General features: G+C 40.7%; 1 protein-coding gene across 1 annotated transcript in view; it reads right to left on the reverse strand.

Annotated features, from left to right (window-relative positions):
* Positions 1 to 15,608: 15,608 nt before the first annotated feature.
* The window catches only part of LOC146796240 (cathelicidin-2-like), a 39,882-nt gene continuing 37,375 nt past the window's right edge, over positions 15,609 to 18,115 (reverse strand). Inside the window, exon 4 of the mRNA XM_085628735.1 lies at positions 15,609 to 17,257. Within this exon, the coding sequence (XP_085484861.1) occupies positions 17,096 to 17,257 (162 nt within the window). The 3' untranslated portion in view covers positions 15,609 to 17,095. The remainder of the gene's footprint in view (positions 17,258 to 18,115) is intronic.

Genomic DNA, 18,115 nt, shown 5'->3' on the forward strand with positions numbered 1-18,115 from the left:
CTCATATCATCATTCTGAAAACTGTGGACTAGTCTGTCTCTCAGTGATCTTGCCTTTTTATAGGTTATCTGTGGTCTTAATCCTATGCGATCACCAATGATTGAATCTGCAGTTAGTAGATTCCAATGCCTGCTCATGATCCTGCTCATGATCCTCTCTAATGTCCATGCACCCCTACTGTACTGTGTTATCATTCTAGGTGCATTGGACTTGCTCTCCTCATCCTCTTTTTTTCTAGTACTGGTTCTCGATGGTTTAAATAATAGGTCGTGTTGTTTCAAATCCTTGACCTTGTTCTTAGCTATTGTTAGGGTTTGTTCCTTGTATCCCCTTGATTTAAAGCGGGTCAACATGGTCTGTTGTTCCTGCAGGAAATCATCATCAGTGCTACATGCACGGCGGGCTCTCAGCAGCTCCCCATATGGTATGCTACTTTTTAATGGTACTGGGTGGTGGCTCTGAAATCGAGTTCAATTGAATTTGTATAACTTTATTGTACAGAAAATTGTTAAAAATGATTGACAGATGGGGCATAGCTTATAATTGTATTGCCATTTCCCGTCAAATACATTTGCGTGAGTCACCAATGTAATTTTATATCACGCCATGTCATGATCATGAGGGACTCTATGCGTTGTCTATTTTTGGAGTACATGATTGCATTCAATTACGACAATATGTTGGTATCATTGGAATAATTGCAGTCCATGAATTTGCAAATAGATTGCTACTGTCTATGATGGATGTGAATTGAATACTAGAATGAATTTTTGCAATTCTCACGCTATGCTTGAATAATAGCAGTATTTCCTTTATGTCTATCAACCATGTCCGTGTATTTCTATGGCCTGTGGGAACACAGGTAGTTACTTGACAAAGGCTAACGCCGAAACGTGTCGTCCTGAATTAAGCTAGTGCACAAATAAAGTTACTTTGTGCTGTTTCCTGGTGTGCTGTTCCTTTCTCTTCTGGATTTTTACTTCGAGGACAGGATCGTAATCATATATATATATATATATATATATATATATATATATATATATATATAATAGGTTTCAGGCATGTTACAGTTAGGAATTAGCATTTAAAAAACCTTAGAAATTCACTGAAAAAACCATTGGTTTCATGGGCATTCTAGTTAGCTGGACTTTTCACTCGTACAAAACCATTGAAATTCCCCCGTTATAGTTAGTTCAGCTAACTATAACTTGCGCGCCTGCAATGCTCTGCTGATGACGTCACATATTACATCACTCATGACATGGTCAGTGACATCACTCATGACATCACTGATGACATCTCAAATGACATCACTTGACATCACTGATGACATCATCCAATGAATGTGTGTTTTTCTGAAAATTAAATATGTTTTATATATGTATATCTCAAGGTCGATGGAAGAATAAATGGGTATATAAGTGTCTAACTGGATGATTTGTTTTTGAAAAATTGATTGTATAACTGACTGATTAAGTGTATCTTAGTGAATACATGGCTTAGTCAGTAATGTTTAAATATGTAAATATCTGTATCAGTCTCTCACTTTGTGTATAAGTAGCTGCATGGGTTGGTGAGTAGCTACATTAGTGTCTATATAGGTTATTAGTTGGTTTTTTGAGTATCAGTATGAGTGTCTGAGTGTCTGTATGGTTCGGTGGGGGTATTATGTAGTGCATAGGTGCATGAATGAGTGACTCACTGTTTGTATGTGTTGAAGACAGCATGTGTGCAGGACTGTATGGGCGGATGAGTATGCGCATGGGTGTGTTAGTGAGTGAATGACTGTCTCAATAGTGTCTTTATGAGTAACTACATATGTTTTAAACTAGTATATGTGACTATTGGTGTATATAAGTGAGTAAATGTGAGAGTGAGAGATTGGAAGAGTTCCTGTATGAATAAGTATGTGTTTCTATAAGGGATTGTTTAAAAGACTAAGTATGTATAAGTTTCCGTAGAAGTAAGTGTGGTGGTGTGTGTATAACTGTATATGCAAGTAAATGGATGTTTGATTCTTTATTAGCATGAGTGACTATGTGTGTGAGTAACTCTATGGATGAGTGGGGTTGTGTAACAGGATGTATAGGTGTATGTGTACATATGATGAGTGAGTACATGTATGAGTGACTGTATAGGACTGTTGGTGAATGAGTGGATGTGTATGTGGATCTTAGAATTACTGAATAGATTGTTGTAACTGGTATTGGTATGTCCATTGTTTTGAAAATTTTAGTTTCTATTTTTGAATGTGTGTATCAAAGGTTATATTAGGGTAAGAGGAGGTCTGCCACTCTATCACAAGGATGATGTCATCAGTGATGTAATCAGTGATGTCATTTGAGATGTCATCAGTGATGTCACTGACCATGTCATGAGGGATGTAATATGTGATGTCATCAGCAGTGCATTGGGGGCGCGTGAGCTATAGTTAGCTAAACTAACTATAATGGGGGAATTTCAATGGTTTTGTACGAGTGACAAGTCCAGCTAACTGTAACGCCCCTGAAACCTATGGTTTTTTCAGTGAATTTCTAAGGTTTTTTAAATGCTAATTCCTAACTATAACGTGCCTGAAACCTATGGTTTTTTCAGTGAATATATATATATATATATATATATAGAGAGAGAGAGTGAGAGAGACAGAGACAGAGACAGATAGATAGATAGATAGATAGATAGATAGATAGATAGATAGATAGATAGATAGATAGATAGATAGATAGATAGATAGATAGATAGATAGATAGATAGATAGATAGATAGATAGATAGATAGATAGATAGATAGATAGATAGATAGATAGATAGATAGATAGATAGATAGATAGATAGAAATAGAAAGAGAGATAGAGGTGAAGAGATAAAGAGATAGAGATATAAAGAGAGAGAGAGATCAAGAGATAGATAGATAGATAGATAGATAGATAGATAGATAGATAGATAGATAGATAGATAGATAGATAGATAGATAGATAGATAGATAGATAGATAGATAGATAGATAGATAGATAGATAGATAGAGATATAGAGAGAGATCGAGATAGAGAGAGATAGAAAGAGAGCTAGAGATAGAGAGGGAGAAAGAGAGGGAGAGGGACTATAGTGCAAGCGTGCCTGCGTCGGCGCTAAGTTGGTAAACTTAGCTCCATCGTAGGGGGAAACGCAAGGCTGCACCACATTCTTGTAAATATGGTGCAGCCTTGTGTAATAAAGTGAATCCACACCAGATGAAGATATGTGGTAAGAGGTATTTATTACAGCCTCAACCAACAGCCAGCATATCAACTGTCATCATAGAACCCTCACATGACAGAACCTCAGAACAAGCTGGTTCCATGCCTAGTGTTCTGGCATGGAGCCATGTTACATCATAGAACCTCAGAACAAGCTGGTTCCATGCCTAGTGTTCTGGCATGGAGCCATGTTACATCATTACACCTTGCTTTTCAGAAGTGGTGGAGAGAGGCTTTAAGCCAGGAAGGGTAACACCTCTCGCCGCCACTTCCTTTTTTATTTTTTATTATCCTCATTCGCCATTAATCTCACTTCAAATTGCACTCAAGGTGTCTGTACTTACTCTCAGAAACTGAGGAATTTAGGCTGTTAGGAATGAACGCCCGCCTACTAGTATCAGAAGCACCATAGAGGTCAACCTGAAAACCGCTGAGATCTCATCTCCCAAGCTCTTAGAGCAAGATGACATTCACCGACAAGGCCACCACCAAACCTGGTGGTACACGGCTTAGCCAGAAGAATTTAAAAAATGGCATAATCATTGGATTATTTTGGGGAGAAAAAAAAAACTCCATCGTTTTTACTTTATCATCTGGTCCGGCCATCTAAGTTGTAAAGGCTTCCAAAAGGCCTTCTTTTTGTCACTCCCTTGTCTGGCCAAATCCAATTTAGAGACTGCTAATACTGAAGACTGCCAGTCCAGCAGAGTAGGAGAACTTGATTCCGCCCATTGTATGCAGATTTGTCTCCTAGCTAATAAAATGGAATAGAAGAGAAGCAGTTCAGCAGGGCCCTTGATGTTGTCTGCAAGGCCAACCATTATCAAAGCTAAATTCATATTAACAGTGCGGCCCAAAACACTCATCAGGAAGTCGCCAACCTCTCTCCAGAAGCTGACCAGAGCAGGACATTCCATGAACATATGTATGTCTGAAGCTGATACCTGACCACATTTTTTTACAGCTAATTGGTGGCCCTTTGGAAATTAGTGACAACTTATGGGGAGTAAAATAGGCCCTATGGATGGTAAATAGATGATTCCTTTTTAACCAAGCTGGTTTCACAACTTCGTGTAGAGTCTTACATGATTTCTGCCAAAGTTTAGACCAATCTTGTGTAGGTAAAGAGCCCCCCCATAGTTACTCGGCTAGCTTGAATTCGCCGTCTACTTCGTCCAATAGGCTTTGATACCAGAAGGAAACTTCTTTCCTGCCCGGGAGCTTATTTACAAGCTGATGTTCTAGAATGCTGCCACTATCCGAGGCAATTTTCCGTAAACAGGTTTGGGCCCAACTTATGATTTGATAATATTTGAAGCGAGAGAGACCTCCCCCTACCTTATCCCGGAGAAGTTCCCAGGAAATAAGGGTGCCTCCAACGAGGAGGTCTGCCCAAACCGCCAGCCCTGTCCCTTTCAAAGGTTGTGCCAATTTATCCTTCAGACAATCTGGAGTACCAGGGGAATCCCATAGAGGGGCTAGGCTGGAGAAATAATTGAGCCCTACCGCACTTCTCACCTTAGTCCAAGTTTGGGCTGCACCTTGGAGAACCTTCAGCTTGATTTTTTTTAAAAACTTCGGGTCCCCAAATTTAAACAGAAAGCCCTCTTCTGCCAGTTTAGCACCCCTAAGCATTGCCAAAAACATCCCACCACTACCGAAGTTCACAGGCATTTTCAATAACATGCGTGAGTGTGAGAGTTGGAAAGCCCAAGCATACAACTGGATGTCCGGCAACGCCAGGCCCCCCTTTTCTCTACTCCGCCTCAACTTTTCCAAGCGATTCTCGGTGATTTAGATGCCCAAATAAATGAATTAATTTCCCTCTGAAGTTTGTCAATCATGGATTTTTCAAAGTAAAGGGGAATACAGTTAAAAAGAAATGTAATCTTTGGTAAAATTGTCATCTTGATCAGATTGATTCTTCCAATAATGGTCAAAGGAAGTATAACCCAAGATTTCAACAGCCTTTTACATTCCTTTACCACTATACCCAGATTAATCTCAGCGATCTTTGTAATATCCTGAACCACATGAACTCCCAGATACCTCATTTTGGAGCTGGGCTGGTAATGCTGGTATGTCTCTGTTATATTCCAAGTCATAAGCTCTGTTTTTGCCGCATTGATCTCATATCCAGAGACAGAGCCAAAATCCTGAGCTAGGCCAATAACTGTTGGGAATGCTGTTTGTAGATCAGATGAAAGAATCAAGATATCATCGGCATACAGGGCTACCTTCCTCTCCCACTCCCCATATTTAAAAGGCTGAATATTAGCATCTAACCTAAGACGCTGAGCAAATGGCTCAATGTAAAGGTCAAATAAAAGCGGGGAGAGTGGGCAGTCCTGTCTAGTGCCTCTGGTGATACTAAATGGGTCTGTAACATTCCCATTAACCAGTAGCCTGGCCATAGGACTATGATAAATCAACTGGACCATGTGACAGAACTTTTCCCCCAAGCCAAACTTCCTCAGAGTCTCTGACAGGTAAATCCAGTTTACTCTGTCAAAAGCCTTGGTGGCATCCAATGTCATAGCCACTAATGGGAGAGAATATGCTGAGGCAAGGTCGACAGCACCAATTAGATCATACGTGAGGTCAGAAAGCTGTCGGTTCCTGACGAACCCCTTCTGATCTAAGTGAAGAACATCTCCTATCATAAAACCCAATCTCGCTGCCATAATAGAGGTAAAAATCTTATAGTCTACATGTAAAAGCGAGATGGGTCTATATGACCCGCAGCTTGATGGAGGTTTCATGGGGGTTTCAATATGAGAATTATTAAAGCATCATTCCATGAAGCTGGGAGCCCTAGACTGAATTCCAGCACATAGTTAAACAACTGCGTTAAAACGGGGACTATCTTATCTCCCAGTAACTTATAAATCTCCGATGGAAGACCGTCAGGGCCTGCTGCTTTCCCTGTTTTGCAGCAATGAATAGCTTCTCTAACCTCCGCTTGAGTAAACGCTTGGTCCAGATATTTTTGTTGGTCCGACCCAAAAGAGGGAAGGGGAATATTCCCCAACCAATTCTGAACTCTGACTGGGTCTAGCCTTTGGTCCTCGCGATAAATCTCCTGAAAATAGGTCTGGAAGACCTGGCTAATTTCCCCATCTGAGGAGAAGGTTACACTTTCGCTAATAATCTCTTTAATGTTATTTCTTGCTCGGTCAGACTTTGCTTTCCAAGCAAGAAGCTTACCTGCACCCTCCCCATATTCAAAATGGGCAATTTTACTAGCCTCCCATCTACGTATAAGCCTGGATTGGAGAATGTTCTCCAGCTGCCCCTTTAAGGTGCCCAATTTAGTTTTTTGTTCCTCCTGGGTTTCAGGAGAGGCTAGAAAAGATAATCCAATCTCTACTTCTTTTATTTTCTCCTCAAGAGATGATATCTCCGCCTTATATCTTTTATTACTGAAACTGGCTCTACTGGTAATCTGACCCCGTAGGAAGGCCTTAAAAGAGTCCCATACATTAGTTATTAAGGTTGTCCCTAAATGTATCTTAAAAAACCATTCCGTTTCCTGCAATAAGAAAGCTTTTTCATCCTCCATTGAAAGTAAAGAACGGTCAAACAACCAGGTGCGAACGGGTGCTACCATTGGATGAATTAAACTTTGCAGGACCCCCGAATGATCTGAAAGATGATTAGCCAAGTATGAAATATCTTAGACTTTTTCTCTCAGTGAATTATTTATTAATATATATAATCTATTCTCGATTGATGGTGATATTTATAGTTTCTAAACGACACACCTGGTTGCGAACCCGCCCTTTCTCTCCAAATATTTACTAATATAAATTGTTCCATAGCCTCCAAAAGGAATTCCCGGGATTTCAAAGAGGTCACAGCTCTACTATTTAGAGGTTTATCCAGCACAGGATTTAAGACAATATTAAAATCCCCAGCTAGAATTATCGGATCAGTGTAGTCTAATAGGTGGGAGAAAATGACCTTGAGACTAGAAGGGTCATCAAAATTTGGTCCATAATAACCGACCAAAATATACAAAGTCCCCTCAATCCTAACCTTAACAATCAACCATCTACCACCTGGGTCCACCACTTACTGTAAGACCTGTGCCTTAGCGGATTTCTTAAAAATTATGAGAACTCCTCTTATGTTGATTGTCTGGCTCGTACAGACATATGAATCCACCCATCTTTTATTTTTAAGGAGGGACGATATCTCTTCTTTCATCAGATGGGTTTCCTGGAGAATCAAAACCTGGGCCGATGAATCTTGGAGATACTGTAATATCCTATCTCTCCTCGGCCTGGTACGCAAGCCATTGATGTTCCAAGATAAAATTTGTGTGGGGCTCATATTAAGTCATCTGAGAATTGGTATATGAACCAGCCCAGCTCCAGCTCCAAACACTATTCCTAAAGATAACATAAGTACAAACAACAAAAATTGGAGAATGAGGATTTTTTTTTTCTTTGCTACACCCTAACCCAACCCAGTGTCCCCCCCAACCCCTCCCCCCTCTCTGGGAACCCATCCCCCAATTATCTGGACAGATGGAGTCCAGGTAAGAGCAACTCGGAGACAGCCGTCCAGTCATGTGAACAGAAAGCAAAAGGAAAATAAAAAAAAGACTACATTCCGCCACTTCCTTGTACATATCCCCCTATATCTCATGAAACTGAGGGGCATATATACAAGAGAATGATGGAGCGTGACGTTAAGCAAAACTTGCTAACGCCACACTCCATTCCCACGCAAAAAGCCACGTAGAACTGACACAGTGAAATTTACAACATTTCACTGCGTCACTCTACGCCTTCACTGCGTCAAAATTCCTATGCCTGCTCAGACCAGGCGTAAGGAATGACGCAGGGCTTTTTGTATGGGACTCACCTATCTGTTGTGGCACAGTGCTGGAGTTGCGTCCCTTTCATGAGCAACTCCAGCACTGCGTCACTTTTGTGCCAACTGACGCATCTGTTAATCCTTGCACCATGGAGCACTGTATTGTAAATACAGCGCATTATGGTGGCACAAAGACATTTGGCGCTGGCTCAAAAAAACTGACGCATCCATACAGATGCGTCTGTTCCTTGTAAATCTGCCCCAGTTTCTACACCATTAGGTACTATTAATTAGGACGTTCCAACTGTGGATTCTACGCCCTATTCAACATTTCCTGTAACAAATGGCGGATTTTCCGTTCGCTCTAAACGAGGTCATCGGTCATTTATGTTTCAAAGGTCGATAAAGTCAGCGTTATTGATTTCGAAAATAATAACATCTGTTATTTTAATAGCTATCACATGGAAACAGTGATGCAGTGTTTAATACAATCAGGGCTATTAAAACAAAGCACCACATTGTATTAAATAAATGTGTAAAACCTTAGGGGACTTATTTACAAGCTCCTTGTGCCATCCGTGCGTCACTTTACCCATTTTAAAAGTGACGCACCGGCGGCGCAAGGGGCTGGTAAATAAGCCCCTAACTTCTCATTCTCATTCGTTATTCGAAACTGTAACACTAATGATTTAAGAAATTGTTTTACGTTGATCCTAACCAAGCCCATAGTGATGGAATTTGAATAGGGTTTCCCCATGACTTATGTTTCACTGCTCCCGTGTGGCCATTGTTGGTAATGCATATATTGTAAAGTTGGTCCTTTGGCATTGAATGCACACTTTTCCGAGATTGACTTCTGGCGTGTTTTCCTACTTCAATGGCGTTATTAAAAATATAAAAAATTAATAAATGCTTGGAGAATTGTGTCCAGAGCTAGAGGTCATGTGAGGAGTACCTCGTTCACTTCTAGAGGCTAGTGGTGTAACGAAACTTGAGGGACACCCCCCCTGCCATGTACACGGAGGAGGCCCCTCTCCCTGGCCCTTCACCTAGCACTTTTACTGAAGGGCCCCCTGGAGCTCGCACAGCCCCCCAACCCAAAGGCCATAAATGGTTAGTCATGGGGCTCTGTAGCGCGGGGTACCGTTGAAAAAAACACATTGACATTCAATGGAAAAACCTTAGCTGAAGATAAGCTACAGTGAGATTGGCAGCAGCCGGGCAACATAACCAAACACAAAGTTGTTGTGATGCAGTATCTACGAAATAAAACCTAATAAAGATTGAAATGTACCAGTTAAGATAGCTACTCAGTACTAACCACAACCCCTGCCATGCTCTCCTCATAACCTCACATTTGACATCCTTGATAACAGAGCTGGTGGCAAATATGACATCAACATTGATATCATCAGTGATGTCACTAAAGACACACTGGGGCATATTTACTAGAAAATGTCGGAGCTGTGCCAAATTTTGCAGCGCCGCGCTCCGACAGCTTCAAAACGCAGGAATGCATCATATTTATTACAATGTGACGCAACCCTGTGCTTCCCCTAGCGCTGGTGATAAAAATTAGCTGCCTAGCGCCAACGCAGTCACCCTTGCACCACAGCGAACCCTTGCACCATAGTGAACCCTTGCACCATAGCACCACAGTGCAAGGCTGCTTGCGTTGAAGGGAATGATTGTTTATGTGCAGGAAAGTATCCCTTCCTGCACAGAAACAATCAATAATGGTGATTTATTACTTATATATGTGCTGCATTCTGCAGCACACATAGAAGTAGCAAATCGTCAATATTTATTGATTGTTTATGTGCAGGAAGGGATACCTTCCAGCACATAAACAATCATTCATGGTTTTTTGCTCTTTCTATGTGTGTTGCAGAATACAGCACGCATAGAAAAAGCAAAAACGAGGGGAAATGAAACCAATTCTTCTTGTGTTCCATTCTAGCGCCTGCTCTTGCATGGAGTTAGTTTTTGGCGCTGCCACAGATTCACACTGCCTTATAAATCTTGCAGTTGTTGTACACAGTCATATCGGGTCTTCTTCAGGACACAGGAGGTGTATAACAGCCTACATAAGATAAATATATATAGATCAGTATCTACGCTGTGTTAAAGGTTTAAAAGCAAGGAGAACAAGAGTTTCCCCATCAACTCACCTAAATTGTAGGTGATAAGACAAATGTCCACCAGTATGTCGTAGTTGCCACTCGATTTCAATCGGAAGGGACTACCTGGTGACATGTGTGCACATTAGTAAGCATATATTGGATGCAAAAATTAATTTTACAACATTAAGGCCATAGAAAATTAATTACCAGAATCGTAGTAGATCATGATTCGTCTTCGTCTAATTATTTAATCTTTTTCATCTCTTTCCATTCTGATTACCGAGACATGTTGTGAATTGCTACAGATATAAACCCAGATAGGCATAATCAGGATGATATTCGTATGACCGACATTAGGTACCATTATAAATTAATGGCCCACGTGATGGCTCACCTGACTTCAGGGTAGATACTTTGCGTATAGTACTGCAGGGGGCACAGTCATCAGGATACAAATTCAACTAGAAAAAAACCATAAATCAACCCACATTTAGTACCACTGAACTCGTTTAATCTGTAGAAAGTTCAAATGACCCCAAACAATTAGGTCATAGTTTCAAATATGAAACGCGTGCCTTGATTCCCTTCACTAACAAATTACAGTATCCACAATGTTATCCCAATGGAGTTCAAGTCCCCAAATCACATAGGCTAGCGATGAGTCAATATATTCGATACATACGTGCACCATCCAGTGCTTAACCAACCACTGAAAATATAGATATCCAAGGTCTAACTAATATAAACAAATCCGCCGTCATTTTACCGGTAATTTAGTAGCACTAAACAAGTGTCCGGCAAAAACAATTAGGGACGCCTCCTACCTGATGTTTTCCGGTTGTTTCTCTTAATCAAGGGGAGTCCGTCTGTTGCACGCCGCCAGCCCGAGAGCAGAGCGTGCAGCAGCTAAATTGTAGCTGTCCATGGACATGGCAACAGGACTATTGTGGGTCTTTGCGATTGGTCTCTCTAAAATAAACTAATTATTCGGGCGTATAAAACAAAAGTCAAAAGTGCCAAATTAATTTCAATGTTTGAATGCATGGGATCTAAATCGGGCGAAAATATGACGTATTTAGGCAGAGGATATAAATTCTCAACCTTGCAAGGCTAATGAGAATATAACCTCCGAGCCTTTCCTTATTCATCACAGTATTAATACGTCTTAACGGCAAAAACCAAAGTGCCAAATTATTTTCAATGCTTATGCACATGATAACTAAATCGGGCGAAAACATAAAAAACTTTTTCAACCTTGCACTGCTTATTTACATCCAAGTTGGACATCATGTACCGAAGTCATGCCTCAAGGGACAGTGGCAGTTCTACTAGATAGTGCAACAGTAGTGGACATAGGTATCAACTCAGGCAGTTCATATGGACCAGTTTGAACATTGCTTTCCACAGTGTATATACATATAGCATAGCTGTTTTGTATAGAATTGAGTAACATTAAGATGGTTCCATTTAGATATACATTTTTTACACCATATGTTCATCGCGCATTAAACAAACTCAGTTGTATTGAATGATGTAATAACAGTGGAAAGGTACATCAACTCAGGCAGTGCACCTAGAACAGTTTGAACCTTGCTGTACACAGTGTGTTTTATATAAAATAAAAGTAATATAAAGATGGTTTCATTACATATACATTTTTTCACCAAATGTTCGTCGCGCCTTAGACAGAAAACAGTGAGCATGACAGGAAGCTATAAATTATTATCGATGATCAAACAAACTTATCCCAGACAGGCGAAGTTTAAGACAATCTCTAATTACCTAAAGCATAACATTCCCAGTTGTTTATTGGTCTCCTCATTTTCACATTTTCGTTGACGGTTCCACAGTCCCGTACCAATTGGAATTCCTTGTATATACAGAAAAGTTAGGACATGTGCCTTACAAGGTTTATTTTCTATCCATAATTAAGCTGAGAACTTTTTTGCAAAAAAATTCAGCAAAAACTTTTTTTGTGTATTTATTGATAATCACGTACATACATTGTAAATATTCACATTTTCACTATCACACCTAGTCACCTTATTCACTTTGTCACTGCGTCGTTTCTCTGTAAATATTATTGTATATACAGCCTTTTTCATTTTTGCTCATATTCAAATGAGTTGATAAATGAGTTGAAATTCATATGAAAATCAAAAAATAAATTATTGTGGTTTTTTTGAATTATTATTCATTGTTTAATATTGATTATTTGGTAGATCTACTAATGCTGTGTGTTGTGTAAATTGATTTATCTCAACTGTAAGTAACTGCTTTCCCATTGGAACCATTGTTCATATATATTGATGAGGCCCAGGTTCCTTGGGTTATAGGGTTACCCCTGTGTGTTTAACTCTTATAAATCTTGAGCACCATCAAAAAGCAATGGGTGTTGAGGTGAAACGCCCACAGCAACACCCATTGCACGCCCCTTTGCTGCAGAGGACTGCGGCGGAAAGTGGCATATTTACAAGGTGGGTCTTAGCTTAGCACCACCTTGTAAACATTGAAAATGGCGCTACGCCACAGGAGCATAAAAAAAATGATGCTCCGGTGGCGATAGGAGCTTTTAAATATGCCCCTCAAGGACACAGCAGCACACAGTCCATTGGGCAGAACCTTAGGAGGTAACTAACAGGCTGTGGATGCAGTGACTGGCCTTTGGCTACTCCCAGAGTGGAAGGAGAAGGGTGCTGAGAGCAGAGACAAATTCAGATGTTCCTTGTACCGAACAAGTTCTCTGCCAAGCCAAAAACCATACCCATAGCCTGCTAGATATGGTTGAATACACGTCCTGTAGGCCTAGGTTAAGTGCCAAAAGCATGCTCAAACAAACATAAATGCCCGAAGGGAAGGCCATCCTCGCAGAGCCTACTGGGCATAGCTGAAGACCATGGGCCCTTGTGGTAGGTACAGCCAAAGAAAGCAGACCCTGGCCGAAGACCGGCTATTTGCTCAGAGCCTGCAGGATGGGGCTACAGTTGGCTCCAGGCTCAACAACCCTTTCCACTGAGTGCAGAGTCTGACCAACGGCCCATCCATGCACCTAGAGCACACTGGGTATTGCCAAAGGTTGGACGTAGTGGAATGGTCACGTGATATGTAATGGCAACAGTGATGTCACCGAGGATGCCATCAGTGACATCATGTGTTAGGTCAAGAGTGGTGTATTAGGTGAGATATCTTTACACAGTTCACTATGATTGGGGAATTTCAGTGGCATTTGGGCTTTTTATCACAACTTCAGCGGAATCTTTCTTTTAGCACATGCCTATGATTTATTTAAAAATAGATGGGTTTTTTCTGACCTGAAAAAGACCAATATATTTTTTTAAATAAGATTCAAACCCTAATATAGTCTTATTCTGTAATTCATCCATCTGAGGTTAATGAAAAAAAGTCCAGATTAGGCAACCTAAAAAAAGCTGAATACAAAATGATTTGTGAAAAGCACAACATACATACGCCTATGTACACGGTAACCTTTCATCATCAGAGGCTGTGACGTTTGTGATACCTGCTATTTTTACTTACAGCAGAGCACAGGACCTGCCACACCAAATCCACCACATTCAGTTACAAACCTCTGAAGTGTGAGCCTACCGAAATATGTTCTTCTCCCTAAGGTCTGTGTACAACACACATAAACTATGATAAAGTATATGAGACGGACATCTAAGCTGGGCTACTGTAACCTACACACAGACCCATTGGAGCACTGAGATTTTATCCATAATCATTTAACCCTTCCTGCTCAGATTTTACTACTTGATAGCCATGAGCAAAACTCTAAGAGCTACCAGCTTGCACCAAGAGCATTTTCTTAAAATAGGCCAAGCAGCAAAGTACCCGAAGGAAACAAGCACAGGGGAAGCGGAAGTATTTGGCTACAGAGAACTCGGCTCATGGGAGTAATTTGAAATATTTTTCTTGGAACAGTAGCGAACGCAGTAGAGTTGATTGGGGTCAAAACAACGGGACATATCAGCAACAACCGGCGATAATTATCGCTAAGCGCACTTAGCGCTAGGATAATTATCGCCGGCTAGCGTTGACTTTTATTGCTGAGATAGCGTGCTATTATCAACGCTTATCTCAAAAGCGATAAAAATCCTAGCGCTAACTGCCAAATGTGAGATTATCACTGGAAACCCAGCGATAATCCCACGAAGTTTGGCAATAGTTTGCTGATAGGGCCTCACATACTTAGCCATGATATCCACATTCCATAGGATATCATGGCTAAGTCAGTTTTAAAGCAGGCGTAAGGAAAGTAGCGATAACAGAGGTTATTACTACTTTTCTTGTCGCTATGCTGCTTTGCGTGAGGCTTGATAATAGGAGAAATGTCACTTAGCGACATTTCTCCCGTTATCCTGGGGAGGAACGCCCACTTTGCATCTCATTAGAGATGCAAAGATGGGCGTTAGGAATTCAGGCGCTAAGGCAAGGTTTCACGCGATAGCGTGACCTTGCTGATATAGCGATAAAATTATTGCCGCTTTTGTAGATATGCCCCAACATTTCCTTAGACATAAACAAAGAAACAGAACTCAGTGCCAACTGGTAAGTGCTTGAGACCACGCAGAGTGTGTGAAACAGGTATAAGCAAGAAATATATGTGAGAAAAAGACAAACATTCTATGTGCCCCTGTTTTTTTGGTTCTTTTTTTTAAGAACTCTTGATTGTTTCCCTCTGTTGTGAGCTGAGGCCTGCTGAACAGGCCATCAGCCCCATGCTCCCTGTTGAAGCCATGTGTATGTGCCATGTTGCCAAAGCTCCCACTACTGTAGGCCCAAGGCTGGCCTCAGTGTCAGCCTTTTTCAGAACTTCAGGCTGAAACTGTGGTCAGTCTAAATATGCTTAACCCTTGTAAGTGAGCAGTAAGAGTAAAGTACCGCCAGTGCACACGTGAGGGGTTAGTTATGAAACAGTTAGTGCTTTTTCTTTTTTCTTTTTTTGGCTTCAAAGATAAATATGGTCTTCTCCTCAAAATGCACTTAGCACTTTATGTATAATGATAACCTAGCTTGTAATTGAACCTTACATGAATTTTATTATTTCTCACCGTGATAAATTATTTATATCCCATTGTGGTGATTTATGATAAATGTTTTAATGTTTTTATATTTGATGTTTTTTAGAATGCTTTTATGGTTGTATACTAACCGAATAAAGCTTGTTTTGAATTGAATTGAATAGTGCAGGGCATTTTGTCTCCGGCCAGTCTTTTAATCAGCTTGTGTGCTGCACTGAAAAGCTGTCAGTGTTTGCCACAGATCCACACCTCTGGTTAAATCAAATGTTTACTCGCTTTTAACCTGAATCTCAGGTTTGGGTAATAGCCATCCCCAAAAAAACAATCCAGTGGCTCCAGGCAGTAAGGAAAGGACCACAGTGGTGGCACTGAAAGGAACAGTGATTGTGTTAATGAGGTATTTATTAGCAAAGATTAGAAACAGCTCAGACATATAAATTATACAAGGGCCATCATAAGTAATACACAATACTTTATGACAAATTATGGGAGTAATGCATTTTCGAAATAGTGCATTTTATTTTATTTTCCCACACAATGCTGCAAAAAGGCAAATTAGAAGAATGTTGAACTTGATAAACCATGTATTTTCCTTCAAGTACATTAGCAATGTGGAGTAGAAGTCCACACCTCCACTTTGTTGCCTGTCCTCAATGATCCCTGTTCCATTTAAGATAAAATCAATGTACTGTATTTACACACATACAATAACACACATATGTAGCGCAACACACCAGATAGATTTAGAATGAGCGATTACAATAATTTAGGAGAACAATTAGAAACAGGGTGCAGCTCACAGCCCTCTGTTTGTACTCGAGGATTCAGGTAACACCCAGGTAGCGCCGGTGGTGGGGCTCACAACTGCTCCTCTCACTCTCCAATGTTCCTCATCCATGGCTCACTAAATTCATTCCAAACATAAAGGAGGATTTTGAGCTTTCAGGTAATATTGCAATCCGATTTAAGAGCTTTCACCCTACCAACTTGAGAAAACACAAAAGAGACTCTGAGCTCCAAGAAGTCACAATTAGTTCCAAAGTGCAACAATTAGGTCATTTGAAATATCCATGGAATTGATGGGATTGTATGAAATTTCCTTGAAAAGCATCACTAATATTCCAAATGTGCCAGAAGTGCTGAGATGAAACCAAATCTTCATATAACAAAAGCAAATATTTAGAATGAAACATGATCCCTGGCCTAAACACAATATGTGCCTTATGTGATTACTCTTTACTACCCTGATCTCTCTAAAAAGCTTCACATTCTGTCTCTGACACTTTGGAACATAAGAGTGATCAATATGCTCCTAACTCAGGTAAAACATATTTTATATAAAAATATAGCTTGAAGAGTTTCCAAAAGGAAGACCAACCCTCGCGAGATGGTGTGGTGGGTATAGTATCCAAAAGGATGTCAAAGCAGCACAAATCAACTTCCTGGATGGATCCCTTTTAAGGAATAGAATGGATGATTTAGATGAAGACCTCCCAGTTTGGTGCCCACCCCTGTGTCAACCTCTTCTCCTCTAACCTTTTTTGGTCCATGCAACTAATCAAGACCTCCCACTTTAGAAGCCAAGCGACAACCATCCATTTTCCTTCTTGATCGCCTGTCAGCAGGATGGGTGCAAGGTTGCTAGCAGTGACATCTCATCTCAACACTCTGGTCCAGGCTCTCTCATCTTTCTGACATCTCTGGTGACTATGATAGTGTTACTTTTGTGTAATTGTAGGTAGTGTGCATCAAAGTGACACAAATCAGTGATTAAAAAGTCATGCCGACAGAGGATGGTGGCGAGGTCGCCCGCCTCAGAAGCATACAATCTTTAGGCGATGCTATAATCAGCCCCAGGTCTTATGTACAAGTTACTCATCCGTTCCTGCTCCAGACAGAGTCAATGCTGCAGTTGAATAGGAGTTTATGAAGTGCTCCACTTTCACTTCAGCAACCTCTGCCATCACTTGAGGCTGGCGCTTGGCCTTTTGCTTCTTTCTCTTTGGTGACACGGGTTTCTTGGGTTTTGGCCCCTGTAAATTGAAGATAGTCTGTTCTTAGAGCAGTAAGAGTCACATTAACAGCAGCAAAGAAACACCAAGAGCTGAGTAAGGCAATGACACAAGCCTTTGCTGGTGGCAGTGGCAGATGTGCATGGATTGCAAGGCAACAAACAATGTCTCACTTATCCCAAGAGGGTATGGCCATTGAAAGGCCTGCACGGCGGGGCAGATTTAAGTTGCATGTCACATCAGTGTTTTACCAAATTATCAAGGTGTTTTTTATATCGACCTGCACATACGCCGACTTCATAATACTGACTACTAACATATTGTCAGGTTAAACATATTAGAGTTAAGAATAGTAAATGTAAATTTCCTATGTGCACTTTAAAAATGATAGTTACTGACCTCAATATTTTGACATACATCCCATGTTATATGATTCTACCTTCCCAGATCTGTACAGTTCCTCCTAGAGAGGGAGTCTGCTCTAGCTCCACTGGTCCATCTGGAAATCTGCACTCCCTGCTTCAGATCCTGTGCAAAGGAGCTTTCTCAACTCTTGCTCTGATGGTGTCATGCTTGTGGGCTGTAATCACAGAACGACATGCTTTTGGATAATATGAAGTCCTTTTATGACCATCGTTGGTTTTGTCGAGCAAGGGTCTGTGCCCTTGCACTCTGCACACTCGCAAGACTCACAAGAGGAAGGGAATTCCTCACACTCTGCAAATAGCTGTGCCTACTTGAACTCTTGTTCTAGATTCTGGCTGAATTTTTAGTTTTCCCCAGTAGACAGGGCATCAATAAGCATAATGAATCCATTCCATGATGTTTACATAGTTTCAACAGCTAAACAAAAGACTCTGTTGAACTAAGTATACCCCA

This window comes from Triturus cristatus, chromosome 10 (assembly GCF_964204655.1).
Source record: "Triturus cristatus chromosome 10, aTriCri1.1, whole genome shotgun sequence".
In the NCBI taxonomy this organism is placed as follows: Eukaryota; Metazoa; Chordata; class Amphibia; order Caudata; family Salamandridae; genus Triturus; species Triturus cristatus.